General features: G+C 55.9%; 2 protein-coding genes across 4 annotated transcripts; one reads left to right on the top strand and one right to left on the bottom strand.

Moving 5' to 3' along the window:
* Positions 1-739: 739 nt before the first annotated feature.
* Positions 740-10842, bottom strand: HEMK1 (HemK methyltransferase family member 1). Of its 3 annotated transcripts, none has more exons than XM_040994541.1 (10): positions 9296-10842; positions 8920-9011; positions 8555-8648; positions 4692-4826; positions 4313-4377; positions 3984-4033; positions 2921-3029; positions 2030-2125; positions 1781-1894; positions 740-1642 (listed from the first exon to the last, which is right to left on the bottom strand). In XM_040994541.1, exons 1-10 carry the CDS (start codon positions 9524-9526, stop codon positions 1606-1608), a joined length of 1023 nt encoding a protein of 340 aa, XP_040850475.1. In that variant the 5' UTR covers positions 9527-10842; the 3' UTR covers positions 740-1605. The 3 variants fall into 3 exon arrangements, with proteins under 3 accessions (XP_040850475.1, XP_040850476.1, XP_040850474.1); XM_040994542.1 differs by having other exon boundaries at positions 1781-1891; XM_040994540.1 differs by lacking the exons at positions 740-1642; positions 1781-1894 and having other exon boundaries at positions 2036-3029.
* A 1059-nt stretch (positions 10843-11901) lies between these two features.
* On the top strand, positions 11902-19702 carry CUNH3orf18 (chromosome unknown C3orf18 homolog). Its single transcript, XM_040995026.1, has 5 exons — positions 11902-12207; positions 14691-15076; positions 17539-17564; positions 18120-18267; positions 19285-19702. The coding sequence occupies exons 2-5, from the start codon at positions 14843-14845 to the stop codon at positions 19363-19365; spliced, it is 489 nt and encodes a 162-aa protein (XP_040850960.1). The 5' UTR covers positions 11902-12207; positions 14691-14842; the 3' UTR covers positions 19366-19702.
* Positions 19703-19938: the final 236 nt, after the last annotated feature.

The following is a 19938-nucleotide window of genomic DNA, read 5'->3' as shown; positions in this document are numbered from 1 at the left end:
GCAAGAACTTGGAACAGTGATGGTCCAGGCTGGGGCCCAATCAAGTCTGCAGCTAATGGTCTTGAAGGCTTCACCCTGCCAGTCCAGTTAGCTAAGACCATTTTCCCAGGGGAGGGAGGCCCACATTTGCTGAGAAAGAAACTTCCTAGAGGTGGCTCCTGCCCCAGTGACCTCAGCTGCCCCACGCTGTCACTCTCCATCACTGTACTCTAGAGTATCGCACCCACATGTTCACGAGGCCCTTCTTCAGCACTGGGCCTGAGGCCAGGAAACTGATACCATCAAGGGCTGAAGTGTAGTTCAGGCCAGTGGACAAAGAGGTGGTAGACTGCTATGAGGTCAGCACAACTGTCTTGAGATACCAACACACACAGGAGCTACTTGGGTAACTGGGAGCAAAATGAGGCTGTGACTTTGTGTTGGTCTTAGACTTAAATGAGCCAGCTTCTTACAGGGAAAGGAGCTGCCTGAGGTTTCACTGCAAGACATAACTCTGGGACTCAGCTCTCCTGGTTCCCACAGAGGATGCTGCCCATGGGACCACACTGCCTCTGGCAGCAGCACCTTGGGTCAGTCTCAAAAGTGCCAGGATAGGGGCAATGTGTGACAAAGAATCTGGTTGGCCACACTCCACAGGACCCCAAGATCACTCCCATACCCACCAACCCAGAAGTTTCCTGTCACTGTTGACAGAAAGCTGGACCTTTGGGTGGCCAGCAGTCTGCACAGACCAGAGCTAGGGTGCCAGTTTTAGATGCTGTCTTGGCTTCTTACTGCCCTCAACCTCAACCAGGGGCAGGTAGGCAATCTGAAGCCTCAAAATTAAATTGGGAAAGGATGTTGGAACTAAAGCTGCAAGATTATAAAGTGAACAGGAACAGATGCTTGACACAGCAGTTGAGACACCCAAATTCCCAGTTAGAGATCCTGGGTCCGTGTGTGTTACACATCCAGATTCTAGCTACTAATATTACCAGTGGGACAAATCAGGGGAAGGCACTCACTGGGGGGGGGGGTAGACTCAGCCTGTGAAAGTGGGCTGCCCAGTGCCAGGCTTATCATGTTCGTAGGCCCAGAGTGAGCTCTTCTGTGCCTTTTTCCATACTGCACCCCACCTTCTTCACCAGGCAGCGTATGCATAGCCACCTTGCTGGGGCAGAAGGAAGCTCTCACTCCCAGCACTACCTGGGGGCAAGGGGCAGGGAACCACAATCAATACCAAAGACTGGATCACCATTTGTCAGTCTCTATACTTTATGGCCATATTGCTCAATTCCCCCACAGCAAAACCATGAACAGTTGCTAAGAATCTGCATTCAGACACACTAACATACAGGGAGCCAGACCAGGAGGTCAGGTCTGTTGAGCTCCCAAGCTAAACAGGAGCTGTGCCTGCTCTTGGCTGTCCCAGCAAGAACATTCCAACCTTGTTTCTATCCAAGGCCTTACAGCAATGTTGAGCATGGGACTCCCAGAACCATGGGAAATGTCCCAAACACTCTGGGTCCTGGCAAGCGACCCTCCTTCCTGAGCAGCATTCCAGTAAGAGCCAGCAATGCACTAGGGCAGGCTGGGACCGTGACCAAGCATCACAGGGCAACCACGCTATGGCCCAGATCTCTGGATATGCAGGAACCGGGACCTGAGAAGACAAACATAGAGTGCTGGCTACTGCCTGAGTGCCAGGACATATCAAGGAGCAGGGCAGCACACTCCTCTCACAGCCAGAGCAGTAGACAGCCTGGAGGGCCATGGGGGCAGAGGGATAGCAGAACCTCACCTCCCACAGTAGTCCTTGCGCACAGCCATGAGACTGAGGGACAGGCCAGGTCGGTTCTGAAGCCAGCTGTTGACAAGCTCTGGATGCCTTGGGTCCACTTCCAAGAAGATGCTTCTATGTGGGAGAGAAATTGTGCAGCTCAACTGGGCAGGCCTGGGACCTGCACTTTTGGGTTTGCCAGGAGGAGCAGGAAAGAGTGAGTGCCAGGGATGTGTCTGGCACACAATGGGAGGTTTGCCCCATCCATACCCAGAGTCCTTCAGGAGCCAGGGTGCCAGAGACAGGATATGCGTGATGACGTCCATACCCTCCTCCCCACCGTCTAGGGCTGCCGCATCTTCATAGCTATACAGAACAATAGGAGATAAGAGCCTGTGTGGGGTATCTGAGGGTCTCACCAGAGGGACTCCATAGAATTTGTACTTTACAGAGATGAAAGCCCAAAGACCAGGAGGAAGACAGCCCAAAAAGGATGGCCACTTCTGTCCACCTACTCCTGCAGGCAGCACCCTGTCAGGCAGGGCCAGGCATGCTTACTGAATCTTGCTGACTGATAGCCCAGGGCTGCTTTGGCTCTTGGTCTGGGAAGGTCTGGAACTGGTCCTGACTACTCCCCCCTGAGAACTCAGAAAGTAGAGCACACATCCAGACCCACACTGCTGCTGCCCTGTCTGGGGGCCCCCCTGGCTAACCTTGGTTCTCAGCCCCTGTGTGAGAGCATGATGGGCAGATGCTTGGCTGGAGCAGTTTTAATTTCAGCTTTGTGGGGAAGCTCCCCTGCAGCTTAAAGCAGGCCCTTTCCTTCTCTGGGCCTCAGCCTTATGTAAAATGATGCACCTATCTACAAGTCCATACTGCAGTAGCAGCTACAGAACCATCAAAGCCCTCCCCAGCGCCCTGCCCAGCACCACTGCTTTCCTGCAGAGGCTCAGTGAGGCAAAGTGGCTGCCTAAGAGTTGACTGGGGAGGCAGCAGCTGAGCCCGGGTAGGACTGTGACCTCCATAAGGTATCCTCTCAACACCGCTGCCTCTTGTTGTTCCTGCCCATTTGTACTCTGAGTCCTCCTGACCGGGTGGGCCTGCTGAACAGACCAATCCTGCCAGGCCTTCTCAGGCCTGCCCCCAGCCCACTCCCAGCACCTGCGAATCTCTGGGGCCAGCTGTTCCATGTCCTGGTGGAAGACGTAGGGAGGGTTGCTGACGATGAGGTCCACAGGGCCCCAGGGTAGAAGGTGTGTCCAGTTCCCCTCTGTGGTTAAAGAAGCAGACAGAGAGCACAAGCTGGTCCATTAGGAAGGAGACAATGTCAGCTCCACTGGTTACCAGGTCCCTTGGGCACTCCCTCCATGCAAGCTACCCCTTGGGCCTTTCTCTGGCCTCACGAGCCTTGCTAGGAAATCAATGCCCAGAGTCTCCTAACCAGAAGCCTAGCCACAACTGCGCATGCCGGGACAGGGAAATTCTGCACCTAGAATATCCTTGCCCTCTCTTCTTCCTATCAAAAACCTCATTCTTAAGCAATACTAGGTTCATGTGCCACCTCCAGGAAGTCCTCTCAGATTACCTGACAAAAGCCTCTTTCCTCCACATCCTCCTGGCCTTGCCATACTTTGCCTTGAGCCAGCCTCATCTGAGAGGACAGAGAGAGTAGGCCTGGCCTCCATAAGTCCATCCTGATGGCCATTTACCAGCTCTACCTGAACCAGATGCCACACCAGGTCTACCAAACTCCCTGGAGGGGGCACATGAAGTTCAACGACCTCATGGGTAATGAGATGAAGCCAGAGCTGGAGCTGGAATCCTGAGGACCCTACCCAGGCTGAGGCTGAGGCTGAGGGGCTGCATCTGGATCATGCCTTCCTGGGCCAGGTGGGTGCAGGGGGCACTCAAGGATTTTGGTCCCAAAGGCTTTCTATTGAGCCTCTGCTTATTCCTCAACAATAAGCAAATGCTTGTGAGATACACTGGTGATGGGGGATTTAGAAGGTGAAGAAAATCCCCGTGGCTGGTCTCCTCTTGGGTTGGGTCAGCCAAGGAGACAAGAGCCACTTGTCCGTGCTGAGCAAGGGCTATTCTCGGATGCCATGTGTATCAGTGGAAGAGGGACAGGTGGAAGGCTCTCTCCCCATTCCCAGCATGGTCCCCACCAGCATTGAGGAACTCAATCCTAGGCACAATAGGGGGTGGGGTGGAGGGAAGATACCTAAGGTCACATCAAGGCAGACGATCCGAATCCTGTCCTGCAACTGAAGCCTGCAGAGATGAGGGGCAGGAATAAGCATGGGAGGCAGATATCTGTCCTTGCCTATGGGTACCAGAGGTTGGGAGGGACAAATGAACCCGTCTCAGACATGCAAGACACCATACCCATCACTCATTCATAACCCTATGGGACAGTTACCAGGCTACCCCCATTTCCTCCCCACTTAAGAATGAAAGCAGACACTAGCGGACTTGATACTTGAATAAGGATCAAGTTGAGGCCTTACAGTCCAAGTCTTCTGCCCTGGCTCCCCCACCAAGCCCGCCTACCTCTGAGCATTCTCGTGGGTCAGACAGATGGCAGCCTCTCCCTGATCCACAGCAATGACTTGACCCTGCCCCAAGAAGAAATGAAGGGTGCATGGGAGGCCAAGTGTTCCAAGGCAGCAGTCCTGGGGATCCTCCTCATACACCCCCAACCACTGCAGAGGAAGGAGACAGCCAACAGCCTCTTCCTCTTTACAACCAAGGTTGAGCCAGACAGATGGGGAGCGGAGGGGAGACCATGAAGAACTGGCACAGCCCTATCCTCCATCCTCTGGTCATTCCCCTCAAATGTTTCCAGTGAACGAGGGGGATGAAAGCCAAGAAAAGGAGAGTGTCAATCCAGTCTGGCCAGGGTGGGGTAACGGGATGTGGCAGGGCTTACCTCTGGCAGTAGGCTCAGTAGGCTGAGGGCAATGGCTCCGGATCCACAGCCCACTTCCAGAATGAGGGGGCCACCCTGGGCTCTTGCCACACATGGACTCTGGGCCACTTCCTCCAGTACCCACTCAACCAGTTCCTATGACAGGGATATAGATCAGAGTTAGCCCTTGTGCAGCTGTAGAAAGGGGGAGGCCAAAGTCAGGCTTGCCTTCATATCAGTTGGAGCCAGAAGCAGGTCTCCTTGCCACTCCATGCCTCAGTTTCTCCATCTGTAATCCCAAGCACAGTTGCAGATAACCCAGTTTGTGAAGATTGAACAGAGGCACACTTGTGAGGCACTAACTCCACACCTGTTGTAAGATAGATGCTCAATAAATAAGGCCTTACAGACACCCTTCTCTGTGCTCATAGAAATGCTAGGAACCACTCTGGAAGGAGTACCTGGCCATACCTCCCTCCGTTCCTGGTCCTACTTCCGTCAATTGACTTTCCCAAGAGGAAACTGCAGCCCAAGAGTTACAGCTCCCATGGAGCCTGGCCTGTGACACAGTGGTCAAGACTCAGGGGCTGGTGGGGCCCCAGCTTCCTCACAGGGCTGAGCTAGGAAGTACCAAGGGATGCTCCTGGACTGAAGGAAGAGACAGGGTAGGCTGTGACACACACACACAGCATAGGGTAAACACCATAGATGTAGTGGGAAGTACCTGACTGCACTGTTTAACTGGTGGCAAGAAGACACTTCCAGATATTCTCACTACAAAACAACACAGTCTTAAGGCTCACCTGTCCTTTTGCTGGGGGCAGTTTCTGTGTGTGGGAACCAGGAAGGGGAATGGTGGAGGGTGGGCACTGATGTTTCTAACCAGCAGTGGAGAAGGGACCCATAGAGCCAGGTGTGGAGTAGGCAAAGGGGCAGTGTGTGGCCCCTTTCTTAAGTCATCCCTTTGGACATGGGCAGAAGAGTGCTATTAAAGGCTCAGGACTCCTGGGGTCCCACCTTCTGGGCAGGACTGACTCAGGGAATGGAGCAAATGGGGAGCAAATGGGGGGTTCCCCTGTCTGAAGAGGCCCATCTTCTTCAGAAAGCCCTCCTCTACTCCCCTTCAGGCCTGCTCTGCCACTGCTCTCCCCAGATCCTGGAGTCCAAGGTCTAGGAGGAGGTTTGTCCACAGTGGAAGGAAGACTGGGATTGGCCATTACATGCAACTCACACAGGCAGGACTTGTCCCACAGAGGGGCCTCTTGATTACTTCTTACACGTTCTCTGTGGCACCAAGAAGCCATCCTCTGAGTCTCAGTGTCCTGGGCCCACATAAGACATCAAAGCCCCCAGCCAGGCCCAATGCTGCAGAGGGCTCCAGGTGACTCAGGCCCAATTTCCATTCAGTTTCTTGTGCTAAGGCTCAAAAGACAGGTCATTCTCCTGGGTCCTTCCAACTCCAGTGGCAAAGTTCAGCCACCCCAAGGGTAGCAAGTTCAAGCCAGGCAGAACTTGGCCAATAGGTCCAATGTTTCCTATTGTGGTTTCTGGGTGTTCCTTACCAAGGAAGCTACAGCCAGCCCGACACAGGCAGAAACAGCTTACAGGCGCTTGCTGTGCAGGTACCACTAGGGACCCCCAGGGCTCATAGCAAGCCGGCTTTGAGTGCTGGGACCAGCACAGAGTGAGCAGTCCAGGCTGTGGCTGAGAGCCTGCGGTCTCGGTGTTGAGGTCACATGCCCAGCGTCTGACAGGGTGACCCAACCTTGTCAAGGTGTGAGTTTCTTGGTTTTCTGGTCACAGATAGACCTTTTCTGGCTGGAGATGACCTCTCTGCCAGCCACACTGGTCAGCCACTTCACAGATATGCCCCTGGCCTCAGACACTACTCACCTCAGGTAGGTGTGAGGCTGGAAGACCACCTCTCTCACCAGTGACCTCTCACTCCACGCCACAGGAGGCTCATCTTGATTGGAGTGAAGCACCCCACCCCCAGCCTGCAGATGAGCCTTTTGGGCATGGCTACAAGCTAAGCTAGTCACAAGTCCTGGGTATCTCCCGTTAAACATGGGCAGAATCCAAGACCACATTGGGGTGGAGAGACAGGGATGTGCAAGAAGGTGGGGAGTACCCTGGACTCCTGTACCCCTCAAGAAGTTGGCCTGAGCCTCAGCAGGACCTAGGGGCCAGGAGCAACCCAATGAGGACCGCATGTTGGTGGGGTAGCACCAGGAAGGTGATGTTGTCTCTCCCAAACCAATCAACAGACAGAGCACTGGTTCTCCCCACCCTCACACTTTGACAGTCTCCCCACACCAGGCTGGGCCCAGAATGGCTTGCACCTCAGCTTTGGGTTTCCTGCTATACACAGTGGCAGTTCAGAGACTGAGTAGCCTTCTCACCCCCCAGGGAAAGCCCCACTCTCCAAGGCACGTGCCACCTGTGACTTCTGCACCCATCCTCAGAAACCACCTGCAATGGGCAGAGAGATCGCAGCAACACAAGCCCTACCCTCAGCTCTGCACCCAAGCTCCCCACTTCTTGCCACAGGCCACGTCCTCTTGAATTCTTGGTAAGGCGCCCCCTCCCCATGTGGCTTCACACGGGCAAACCTGGCAAGTTCTCAGAAATGTCTGTACAGTTAGTTGAGGACTTGGCCTCTAAACCACACATCCCCTCCCCCTTCCACCCACCCCTCGCAGCAAAGCTGCTCCCCCAGCCCAGACCCACACAACAAAGGGGAGGCCACATGGGAACAGGAAACCCACACTCAACACCCGGAAGCCCAGAATAAATGGCTGGTGCCAGCTCTAAAGGGACTCATAAGTCATCACAAAAGCTGCCTTCCCATGTCTTGACCCTTGGCAGTCTCAGGGAATGACAAGCAACTTCCTGGCTAGAAGTAACGTGTTTGGGGGAGTCATGGGGTGGCTACCGAAAAGACTGCAGGTGGCAAGCCACATCCTGCCGTAGGTCTGCACTTCATCCCAGATCACACTGACCTTCAATGGCACAGCTTCACACAAGGAGGCAGGAAGACCAAGGGCTGCCCTCACATTCCCCTCGAAAGCCTTGTGACTTCAGCAAGACCTCCTGTGCCTGCCCTGACTGCTGGGACAGTAAGGAAGAGACAGCCTGCCAAAGGCACGCCATGCAGGATTGCAATCAGCTTACTGGCTGGGGGATTCAGGCCGACGCCAGGAGGATTGGGCCTGAGCCCTCACAGGAACACTCTGCAGGCCTAGCTATCTTTTTCCAGAAACATCCTGTCTTTTAACACAGTAGCCTCTGGCCTGGCCACCAGGCTTTGCTACTCTCCCTGGCTCCCAGCTCTGCCATCAGTAAGGTCAGGAAGAAGTGTGAGAAGGCCATAGAACGCATCTCCTTCCAAGATTAGGGTGTCGCATCAAGAGACAGCATCCTCAATGCCATCCATTTAGAATCTTGACACAGGCAATGACCTGACCAGATCCTAGGCCTGAGAGGACCAAGTCACAGAATCATTGGTCTGGAGCCCAACCCTCTCAATCGTCTGGATCTAGAGGGGCTGTCATGTGCACAACGGCACACAGCTCAGAGACAGCTTCTTCATTTCCTCATGCCTCCTAAGATAGCTCCTAGGGAAACGGTAAGGATAAGCTAAGCACTGAGGAGACACAACCCGTCTATGGGCTGGAACCAGTCCTAGAAGCTGGAACCACAACTTGGGACACAGGGACAGCCAACGGGTCCAACAAGAGTCTTTTCTTCTTGGTCCCACCAACCCTGCCTGCTAGAATTGCAGTCATGTGGTCCCAGCGCCCCCTGGAGGAAGTCTACAGCAAGACAGAAGTCCTGAGCAATACTTTGGTACCCACCTGGCTCCAGCAGTGTGGCTTACTCACCTCTGTCTCCGGACGAGGAATGAACACTGGGGGCATCATTTTCAGATTGAGTCCCCGAAAATCCCACTCGCCAAGGATGTACTGCACGGGCATCCTGCAGAGGGGAAAACCAGGTTGTCATCAGAGCTGGAACCAGGACCAATAGGACCATGCCAGGTTCAGGGTACCAATTGTGCTTACAGGTGGCAAGACCACATCCCCAAATACATTGAGACTCCTGCCAAAGTTTGGTCTCCCTCTCACCACTGCCTTACCCCAATACCTCCCGAGCCTTGGACACAGACCTTCCCGACCCTGCATTTGGTAACAAGGTTGGACTTCTGATCTCCATGCAGATCCCTCAGGTCTGACTCATGGGTGCTCACCTCTGCAGTCGGTGGCTGCACAGCTCCTGAACACGCCGTAGTTGCCAAGGGGTCAGAGGCTGGGTCCTAAGCACCGGCTTCAGGCTCTGAAACTGTCCCCACAGTGTGTATGAGCTGCTGGCCTCCTGGTCCTGAGGCCCTAACCCAGGTTTTGTATGTGGACAATACTACAAACCCCACACTAGGGGATCGTTCCTGAACCCCTAGGGCCTGATGTACACACACTGTGCTTGTCGACTGGATGAACAATTATTTGCCTAAGATATTCAATTCAGCAAACTCCCTCCAGTCTAAGCACATGGTGAAGTAAGAAAGCCTAATGCTCCTTCCCCCAAAGTCCTCCCTCGTCTATCCTCCTAACAACATAACACTTAACTGTTTTGGCTCCAAGGACATGAGCCACGATGTACTCGCTGGATTCCCGGGCTTCAGGGATGCCTCTCTTCTTAAAGACCTCTGTCCAGTGGCTGACCAGCCCTGTGGCACTCCATAGCCCAGCCAACGGCGCATGGGGCTGCCCTGAGCTGGATGAAGTCCAGCCCTGAGCACGCCTGATCCTTTCTGGGCAGGACAGAAGGGGCCTCAGCACTCGGCCCCAAAGCTTCATGTCGCAGAGAAGAGCTTTCCTGAGTGACCCCAGGTTCTCAAAGGCCCTTGGTGATCTCAGCTGCTGATGTAGGTAGGGAGAGTGGTGGTCCCTGGCCCCAGCTGGGTAGAGACACAGAGGTCTTAGGCTCCCCTACAGCAGCTCTGTTCCTCAGATGTGGCTGCCCCCTGGAGGGGTGAAGGGGAGAACCAGCAGAGCAGCTGGATCCCACGCTTGCTTCTGCCACCTCTTGACCCTTTTAAGGAAGGCCCTTTTAGACCCTCACCCAAGTAGTAAATTCTTCTGATCTTAGCCAGTTAGGTTTTCTCCAAATTTTTAACTGAGGAGGACTGAACCTGTAGTTCAATCTCTGCTAATAAACAAGCTGCTGGCAGGTCATGTCATGGGTTTGCATTTGCTCTGCATTTGACCTTGACCTTGGCTAAGTTCTTTACGTAGCCCAGGATAATCACACAGAGGGACTCAGAGGCTATTACTAACTACAAAAGACGGGAGACTCATTTCTGGGTAACTTTGGTCCTGACATGTGCATGAGCTGCCACTGTTTGTTGGAATTTTCCCTTTCATTTAACATAGCATCAGCACTCACAGTCAGCTACACAAATGAACAACGTTATCATCTAAGAGTCACAAGTTTAACTGAAGGCGAAACCCGGTGGTCCCTTTTCCTTCCAGCGAGACTAAGGTCCAAACCAGCCACAGGCCACTCCTCAGAAGCCACAGGCTCCAAGAAGGGAAGAGTCTCGCCCGTGCACAACCCGCTAGAAATGTTCCCTAGGCAGGACAGGAATCCAGGGCAGCACCTGACTCCAGAGGCGGCGCGGTACCCCCTGCCTCAGGAGGAATCAGGATCCGCAGCTACGGGCGGTCTCCTCAGGGCGTGCGGCGCCGCCGAAGGCGGAGGTGAGGTCGCCCCGTTCTCCGAGCGTTTCCCTTCTGCTCTGTGAGGAACCGGGTCCGTCAGGCCTCCCGGGGTTTACACAGGAGCCCCTCTACCCGAATCCCCTACGCTAACGCAAATCACAGAGGAATTGTCCCGACCCGCCCTGAGACAGGCTCTCAGACGTGCATAACCCACGCCCTCCTCAGAAACCCCGCTTCCGGACCGGCGCAACCGAGAATCGGCTCGGGTGGACGCCGTTTGCCCCGCTCCAGGGTTCCTAACGCTGCTGCTGAGTTCCACCACGGATGTTCCAAACGCAGAATAGGCAGGCGGTGGACTCCACGCCCACCACACCCCGCAGACGCACAAGCCGGAAAGAGGTGTGGGGGGGGGGCAAGCAGATAACAGCAAAAACAACAACAAAAAAACACGGATCCAATCTGAGGTGACTGCTCGCAGAAAGCCTCGAGCCACACGGTGGGAGGAGGGTGTGGGCGGAACCCGGTACAGGGGGCGTGGCGCTCCCGGGCCTGCCTTCCGGGGCGGGGTCCCGGCGTCGGGGGCGTGGTCTAGCTGTATCCTGTGAAGAGCACCGAGCTGCGCGTGGTGGCTGAGTTGGGCCCCAGGTCTCAGAGCCAGCCGAGGGCCCGAGCCCGCGAGTGGCGGTGCGAGTGGCGACCCCGAGAACTCCAGGGCTTGTGTTCACCTTCTCACTCCCCTCCCGGGTCTGGAAACAGGAAACCCTGGCCGCCGGAGTCCTGGGTTCGAGTCCCAACAGTTGGAAACTCGTTGTGAGGCGTTGTCACACAATTCATGGCTGCTTCCCACAGAACGTGACTTTGTCAACACTCAGCACTGGAATATACTCTTCACTAGAACACTGCTAACTACCGGTAGTCACGTGGCTCCCCGGGTTCCATCCCGGGGATTCGTGCTTGTACCTAGTAACCCGTAATCCCCGTGAGCGCCTTGGAAAACCTGCAGATTAGGGAGGATGCACGTCTGCGGGCTTCCCGCCTGGGCCAAGGGCGCCGACTGTCAGAGGCTGCTTGTGCCCCATCATACCACCACCCAGATAATAGCATCATCCCGTCCCCTCGACAGACCCGCCATCGGAGAAGGAAGCAAAGGCCCCCAAAGGCTGAAGAATTCCTGGTCTAGTGGCTTGCCCCGGTTTTGGGAGCTCGAGTTTGCAAGGGCGAAAGTGAAACGTAAGGAGGCTGGGGTGGAGGTGGGTTGGGGGACTCTAGTCCTGGCCCTGGAAGGGTCTGCCCTCCTCCCCACCCCCAGGCCCCTACGCGACTTCAGCACCAGCCAAAGGGAAGGGTGATATCGGAAAATCCAAACCGAGCTCCAGAATCTCGGCTCTTGGCTCCCGCCGGGGGCGGAACCAGATTCAAGGGACAAGCTAGCGGGCTTGTACTGGGCGGGCTCTAGCTCTAGCAGCCAATCGAGGGCCGGGGGTGCGGAGCCCGTGGCTGGGAGGCGAGGCGCTGGAGCTTCGGGGCTCCCCCACTCCCAGTCCCCAGGCTGCTCTTCCCAGCCTCGCCCCCGCCCGGCGCTCCGTCCTACCCACCTCAGTCCAGACTGGAAGAGCTGGCACTCGCGGTTGCAGCTGCAACTGCAGTGGCTACACCGTAGCTGGCCCCCGGCTTGCGCCTCAGACTGAGCTACCGACCTCTGCTAGCACCTGCCGCGGTCACAGGCAGGGCCTGGGGGCTCCCTCCTCGTCCCGCCCTCCTGCCAGCTGCCACCATCCTTACACTCTCTGACAGCTCGGCGCCTCTCAGAGGATTAAGTAAGTGCTGAGGTCGCTGCTTCTGTGCGAAAATGGAGGCATCCACAGAGACGCGGAGGCGGGAGTGGGGATCGGGACAGGGAGGACTGCAGGACCTGGCGGAGAAGGGCCAGCGAGTTCTGAGGTCGAAGCGCCTTGGCTCTACACCCTGCGTTCCTTCCCTTCTCCTTGGGGACCCAAGGCAGGGCTGGAGGGGTGGTCATTTGAGTTCCTGGGATAGGTAGTCAAGCAGGGCCCTGGAGGAAGAGTTAAGGGTCTGTCCCAAGGTCATGCTTGGGGTCAATGGCAAGGCCAAGGAAAGAACTCTGACCCCTGACCTAGCAGGAGGGAGAGAGAAGAGTGAGCCCCTGCCTGCCTCCTGATCTGCCAGCACAGCCCCTTGCTAAGGGGCCACGGTGGGAGTGGGCACATCTCTCTCACACTCATGCCCCTGCACAGGGCATGCTTCCCACTTAGGACCTGTCTACTCACAGCTGGGTTAGGTCCCTTTCCCACCCTGTCTTACCCCAGGGCCCTCTGGGCTGGGTAAATCAGCTTCCCTGCACTCCCTGGAGGAGGAAAGCAGGGAGAAGTCATGTCAAAGTGGACACGCAGCACCCCTCCCTCGGAAGGGATGCTTCTTTTGTCTTTCTCCCATCCCCAAGAAGTCCCCAGACCCCCAAAGGGGAAAGGGGCCAGGTCTTGAGTGATCGGAGGACAGCCATTAGCCTCTCTCTGCCTCCCATCTTCCACACACTGGGCTGGGTCCAGAGATTCCTGTGGCCGCCCCTTTTCTGACTGGCTTGACCTGGGGGCAGATCTAACATTCATTGGGTGATCAGCTAGCCTGAGCCAAGGCTTTTCTAGGAAGCTGTTCATTCCCACCTTTCAATGACTGTGATACGGGTCTGTGATTCTATGGAATGCTCTTACTATCTCCATATCCCCACATTGGACAAAGAAACTGGAACATGGAGAGATGGAGGGACTTGCTTTGGGCCAACCCACACCTGAGCTGGAACTCAAAGCAAAGCTACCTTGACTCCTAGCCAAGACAGATGTTTCCCACCAGAAAAGGAAAAAATCCGCAACATTTTTTTCCCCCAAGCAGGATGAAGGATTGGAGTGGGGGTGGTGCACAGGGGGTCAGAAGGTGGGGGTGGACAGTAAGGATTGAGGGAGTTCACAGGGGAGAGGCTTTTATTTACTTATTTATTTTTAAAATTTTTATTTATTTTTATTAGAAAGTCACATATACAGAGAGGAGGAGAGACAGAGAGGAAGATCCTCTATCTGATGATCCACTCCCCAAGTGGCTACAATGGCTGGAACTATGTCAATACGAAGCCGGAAGCCTCTTCTAGGACCCCCCCCCCATATGGGTGCAGAATCCCATATGGGGGGATTGGGCGTTGGGCCGTCCTCAACTGCTTTCCCAGGTCACAAACAGGGAGCTAGATGGGAAGTGGGGCCACCAGGACTAGAACCAGCGCTCATATGGGATCCTGGCACATGCAAGGCAAGGACCCCCAGCTGCTAGGCTACCATGCCAGGTCGCTATCTATTTTTTTAAAAGATTTATTTATTTGAGCCTGGTACAATAGCCTAGTGCCTAAATGGATGCCCTCATCCATTGGTTCATTCCTCAAATGTCCATAACAGCCGGAGTTGGCCAGGAGCTTCTTCTGGGTCTCCCATGTGGGTGCAGGGTCCCAAGGTTTTGGGCCATCCTCTACTGCTTTTCCAGGCCACAAGCAAGGAGCTGGATGGGAAGTGGAACAACTGAGGCACAAACAGTTGCCCATACGGGATCCTGGCACTTGCAAAGTAAGGATTTAGCCACTGAGCCATTGTGCCAGGCCTGAGGAGGGAATTTTTTTAAAAGATTTATTTATTTTCATTGGAAAGTCAGATTTTATCGAGAAAAGGAGATGGAGAGAAAGATCTTCCATCCACTGGTTCACTCCCCAGGTGGCCACAATGGCCAAAGCTAAGTCGATCCAAAGCAGGAGCCAGGAGCTTATTCTGGGTCTCCCATGCGAGTGCAGAGTCTCAAGGCCTTGAGCTATCCTCTACTGCTTTCCCAGGCCATAAGCAGGCAGTTGGATAGGAGGTAGAGCAGCTGGGACACAAACCAGCACCCATATAGGATCCTGACACTTGCAAGGCAAGCATTTAGACAAGAATGAGCCATAGTGCTAGGCCTGCAGAGGGACTTTTTTCTTTAAAAATTCCCCAATACCTTTGGTATATGCCAACCATGACCCCTGGGATCGTCTTACTTATCCACAGGGGTGACTGGGCTTTACTGTCTTATACCTGAATGCACACAGGAACTAGCGCTGTATCAAGCCTGTGTCCTCATAGCTGCTGAAGGCGCCCACAGCCCTGCCCACCAGCAGTTATCTCCCCCAGAACCCTCAGAGCTAGAGAAACTTCCTCCCCTCACCACACTCCTGTCTTTAGCCTTATGTGTTTTTTATTCTTTCCTCATCTGCACACAGGGAGGCAAGGAGTTCGCATCATCCAAGGAGGTGGCTCTGCAGATAGCCCAGCCCACGGCTGGAGCATTCCGATGCCCCATGTCCAAAGCGAGTGGACCAGTTGACTGAATGACGGGCCATCTCTCAGTTGGGCAGGGCCCCTCCATGCCAGCATGAACTCCAGGATCCTGTCGGCAAGAGGCTGGCTCAGCAGCCACCCACCCTCCTCTGAACCTGGCCTGGCACCTGCCACGGATGGGTCAGCCTCTGAGACCACCACCCTCAGCCCAGAAGCTACCAGCTTTAATGCCACAAGAGTCCCTGATATGGCCAGTGGCACAGCCGGTGTGGGCACCATGCTGTTGTCTTTCGGGGTCATCACGGTGATTGGCTTGGCTGTGGCCGTGGTGAGAGCAGGGAGCTGGCAGGGGCTGGCCGGGAGGCTCTGGCTGGGTGGTGAAGGCCAGGGTTTGGCATTCCAGAGCTTTCAGTCTGGAGGTAGCTGTCTGTTGATGAGCATGCAGGCCTCCCCTTCCCTGAGACGTATCTGTGAAGAGGCGGAATGGTGGGGGGCAGTTCATCCAACTGGAACAACCAGGAGGGGTCTGTCTGAGTCTGAGCTGGACCATGCAGCCTCCTAGGAATCGGTGAGGAGGCTGTGCCCAAAGAGGGTGCTGGTGCATCCGAGGTTTGCAGTCGGGGCTGTAGCAGAAGCAGAGGGCAGGAGAAGCTGGGTTGGGTTCTGAGCTGTGATGTCTAAACTGCAGACTCAGGACACGATGGGCTCCTGGCAGCATTTGTTCACTTATTCATGGGGTGGTAAGTTTTGGGGCATCTGCTCTTAACTTGACCTTTGGGAGCCCACAGGTGCTGGGAAGACAAGGTTCTTATATGAGGAATGAGAGTAAGCGACAGTGGGGACTGCAGCTGCAGGGAGGAGAGGGAGCTGCTGGCCAGTGTCAGTCCTAAGGGTCTCACTCCCCTCCAAGAGGACACACAAGCAGTCAGAATGTCCTTGAGCGACCCCTGGAGCTTGAGCAGGCTGAGATGGGGAAGGGCAGGGCACAGGTGGTCTCCCAGCAGGACTGGCAGGCTTGGGAGCATGTTACTCTGACAAGTAGGGCTGTGGGGAGTGCCTCCATGGCCCAGCTGGAGCCACTGGTGAACCAGGATCACCATATGGGCCCTGCAGGCTCCAGACGGCTGCCAGGCCAGCAAGCAGGGCCTGGATGCAGCACATGGAAGCCAAGGCCTGGTCTGAGAGGTCTCCTGGGGCTGGGGGAGGCAGAGCGCCAGAGCTTGTCCTGGCACCACGAGGTGGTGGTTAAGCAAACCCTGGTTCCTTTACTCAGGGCCCTAAGAGAGCCTGGATCCTACCCTTGCTACTCTCAGTAAAAGATTTTGTCTCTGAAACTTGGGATGGCTCCTTGCTCTTTGTTCTACAGGAACATTCAGGGATCCTGGGGAGAGGGGCTTGCCCCAAGTGAAGAGGCAGGAAGGTTGGTGGACAAAGGCAGGGAAGAAGGGAAAAATTCCCAGACACGGGGACCACATCTGGAGACGTTCACCAACTGTGGCTTCCTGTCCCCTAACGCTGAGCCAGGAGTAGTAATGCAATGCTAGGCTGTGTGCTTCTCCCAGAAGGAAAAAGAGCTTGGTGTGGGCAGGGTCAATGGAGGAGGACTTCCTAAAGGAGATGGACTGCAGCTGGACTGTGCAAGGGAAGGTTTGGGAAGGCAGGTGTGGGGCAAGTGTTGGCAGTGAGAACAGAGGGGCAAGGACCCAGGGAGCTGATGAAGGCTCTGGCCTTTTTCCTATAGCACCTGCTGAATCCCAGGTCACAGGAGAGGGAGGGGTTCTATGGCAACAGGTAACAAAGCACAGGGTGCTGGGGCAGGCCCAGAAGACCCCAGAGATGGTGTTGCATCCCATCCACAGGAGAGCAAAGGGTGCCCCCATGGTGGCAGGAGTGGGGTTGCCTGGAAAGGAGGGGGCAGTGAAGGATACCTTTGGGGTCCTACAGCAAGAGTCCAGGACCATCTGGGAGCCACATTGTCTGGAAGTTGTGAGTGGAGTCCAGGGAGTATGGGGACCATAGGGGTTCTGGGACAGACCAGGGCAGTGACTATTCCTGAAGCTGCTAGTTTCAGGAAGAGCAGAATGGTGGCAGAGGTCCCTGGGATCCCTGCCTTGTGTGGCCACCCACATCTCCACTCCTTCCCCGCCCCCTGTCCCAGTTCTCCACTCTGTTCAGTGCTTTCTCCCTGGAGACTCCTGCTCAGGTCAGGAGCTGCAGCGTGTTCTCTCAGACAGCCTGGTCCTGCCCCTGGGAACCTAGACATGGACTCTGAGGGGTCAGCCTGGGCTGATGTTCAGGGCCTTGGGCCTGCTCCCGTGCCTCTGTCCGACTGCAGACCATCAACTTCCTAGGAGCCCAGGACCCTACCCAGCACCTTGCCCAGGCCCTGCAAAATCTGCCTGCCAGCTGTCTCCTGCTGTTTAGACCTGTTTGTAGCTTTAGACTGAGGGAAAGTTGAGGGAGAGAGTGCTGTGTGTGCTCCTCTGCTCCTTCAGCCCAGAGGAGGCAGACTCTGGGGGCTGTCAGTGTGGACACAGTAGAACCCACTTGAGGTGTGGTTTTTTAGGCCAAGCTTTTTGAGGCAGACCCATCCCACCTCTGGGTCCCTGGGCCCCATCTGGGCACTATCCACATCTACATACAGCATGGATGTTGGCTGGGGGGTCCTGAGAATGGGAGAACCAGTAGGTTGCCAATTCTTCAGGCTCCACATGTCCCCCAGCCAGAGGGACTGCCAGGTTGGCTGGGGCCTCCTAGTTCTGCCTTCTAATGCTCCCCCTTCTCTTACAGGTTCTGTACATCAGGAAGAAGAAGAGGTAATTCCCTGGTTGCTGCCTCAAACTTAGCCCACCATCAGTGCTGGGCAGGGCTCTGGGAGGTGTGGGTGGCGAGGGAGTCAGGGCCTCTCCTGTCCCCTCCAGGTTGGGGGTGACTGTCTCACAGCCACGGTGGGTAGGTGTATATTCCAGGCATTACCTGACAGAGTGATGAAGGGAAGAAGTATGGAGGGAACTCCACCTAGCTGCCCAGCACCCCTTGCCCTGCCGCTCTGCACTCCCTACCTGCCCCCACCTAGCCACCAGAGGCTAGATTTTCCACAAGGCCTTGACCTAGGCAGTCCATGTGGACCCCCATGTTCCACATCTACATGGCCGGAGGGCCCCCAGGCCCAGGAATGGGTAACTTCTTCCCAGGCCACCCTTCTAAGAGGGGGAATAGCTACAACAAGTTAAAAAAAAAATTCCCCTTTAACTCCAGGTTAAACCCCACTGCCTACTGGCAGTAGCTCAGCTGCCAGCAGGCAGGGCCCAGGGACTAGTGGGAGGGCAGGGTCAGCCCTGTTCCTCAGCCTCCTCTGTCTGCACTTCCAGGCTGGAGAAGCTACGCCACCAGCTCATGCCCATGTACAACTTCGACCCCACAGAGGAGCAAGACGAACTGGAGCAGGAGTTGCTGGAGCACGGACGGGACGGGGCCTCCATGCAGGCTGCCGCCTCCGCGCAGGCTGCACAGGGCAAGGTGGGTACCAGCCAGGCTCCCCCGCTTGGCCTGCAGTACTTCACGCCTCCTCCACCCAAGCCTCCCTCTGTTCTCCTGCAGCTTGCCAGCACCTGCCAGGTGGTCAGCTGTCAGCTCTCAGGCGTGTGGACTTAGGCCAGTTGGTTCTGAAGTGGGGAGAATTGCTCCCTGATCATGCCATGCACAGACTTACTGTGCAAGGCCAGGCCAGAGGCAGCCCCACGATCCGCCCTGATAACTGGCAGATCTTGGAAGCCCCTTGGCACTCTCTGAACCCCCATTTCCTCATTCACAAATGCACATCCTTTGTTCCTCCCCCCATGTCTTGACCGGAAAAGCAGGAGAGGACCAGCAAGAGGTGCATCATGTTGGTCCCCGGGCTCCCCTGCTCTCAGGGCCTGTGGTCTTGAGTGAGTAATGGACAGGATCAGATGGGTTGGAGTAGTCCTGGTCACTGAAAGGTAGAGACCCCAGCCAAAGCTCTCCTGTGTGGTCATTCCCAAGAACCCCAAATCCCCAAAGGATCATCAGGATCAGGCCTTCCCCTATCCAGCCTGCATCTTCTTGAACTCAGCTGGGAGTCCAGAGACCATTTAGTTTTCTGCCAGGGGTCAGGAAGTCACACTGGCAATCTTGATCACTCAAGGCCATTCCCCTCAAGGGCTGCTGAGCATTATTGCCATGCACCTGCCTTGTGCTGGGGCTAGGGAGTGCAGAGGTGAGGCCCTTCACCCCACCCCATGCCGCACTGCTGGAAGAAAATGATGCATACTTCAATTGATTGAGCTCGCCTGCAAGTGCTGCCAAGGTGATGGGGCAAGCTGGGGACAGCTGCTGGGGGAGGTGTCTTTGGAGCTGGGTCGTATTTCCAGGCTGAGTTTTCATGGAGAGCAAGCCAGGCAGCAGGCATCGCTGGCACCTAGCACAAGCAAGCACCGGAAAGCCAGGGGGACATGCCAGACAGGATGTACGTGGCCTTGGTCAATGCCACTGATGTGCCTGCCTCTCTCTCCACAGACCACCCTCCCCTCCCAGGGCCCTCTGAAGAGGCCCAGTCGGCTGGTATTTACCGATGTAGCCAATGCCATCCAAGCGTGAGCCACCTGGGGACGGGCCTGGAATACTGACAGAAGCCACCATGATGCCCTCAGGGCCACCTGCCCACAGATCATCAAGACCTGCCCTGCCTCAGGGGAATAGGGGAGGGCCAGGCCCCAGCTGCTCTGCAGACAACCCCCTGCTGTCTGCCCAGGGCTCTGGCCAGGCTGGGCATCTGGCCACTGACCTCTCCTAACCCCAGGACCCTGGCACGGAGGGCAACCCTCAAGCCAGAGAGGTTGTGAGGCACTGCTGCTTGGCTTCCTCAGCCCCGGCCCAGGCTGTTCACATTTTGTTCTGCTTCCCTGGTATGGAGGAAATGGCAGGGGAGACGTGGCTGAGAGGAGAGGGGAAGGAAATGGGGGGCTCCCCAGTGTCAGGGAAATCCCCGGATGTTAGAGTCTGGAGTCTCCTCTGGGTGGGGAGAGGCAGCCGAGGATGGAGCAGAAGGCAGCATGTCAGGAGGGCTGCCCACTCCATCTGTGTGGCCAAGGGCCCTCCCAGCCAGCCATCCCTGGCAGCCAGTGGCTCTCTAGACCAGGAGGGAGCTGAGGGGAGAATATTGGGGACTGT

This window comes from Ochotona curzoniae, unplaced genomic scaffold, assembly GCF_017591425.1.
Source record: "Ochotona curzoniae isolate NIBS_2020 unplaced genomic scaffold, NIBS_Ocur_1.0 contig_908, whole genome shotgun sequence".
Taxonomy (NCBI): Eukaryota; Metazoa; Chordata; class Mammalia; order Lagomorpha; family Ochotonidae; genus Ochotona; species Ochotona curzoniae.
Note: the sequence above shows the minus strand (reverse complement) of the source record. Positions and strands in the feature narration are given on the sequence as shown.

Excerpts from the sequence above, each read along its gene's own strand:
- HEMK1 (XM_040994540.1), bottom strand. The coding sequence starts at position 9,526 with ATGAAGCTTTGGGGCCGAGTGCTGAGGCCCCTTCTGTCCTGCCCAGAA. Across the intron at positions 9,012-9,295 it reads ATGTCCTTGGAGCCAAAACA|TTTCAGAGCCTGAAGCCGGT; the intron begins GTTAAGTGTTAT and ends CTGTGGGGACAG. Across the intron at positions 4,827-8,554 it reads TTCCTCGTCCGGAGACAGAG|GAACTGGTTGAGTGGGTACT; the intron begins GTGAGTAAGCCA and ends TCCCTGTCATAG.
- CUNH3orf18 (XM_040995026.1), top strand. The coding sequence starts at position 14,843 with ATGAACTCCAGGATCCTGTCGGCAAGAGGCTGGCTCAGCAGCCACCCA. Across the intron at positions 15,077-17,538 it reads TTGGCTTGGCTGTGGCCGTG|GTTCTGTACATCAGGAAGAA; the intron begins GTGAGAGCAGGG and ends CTTCTCTTACAG. Across the intron at positions 17,565-18,119 it reads TACATCAGGAAGAAGAAGAG|GCTGGAGAAGCTACGCCACC; the intron begins GTAATTCCCTGG and ends CTGCACTTCCAG.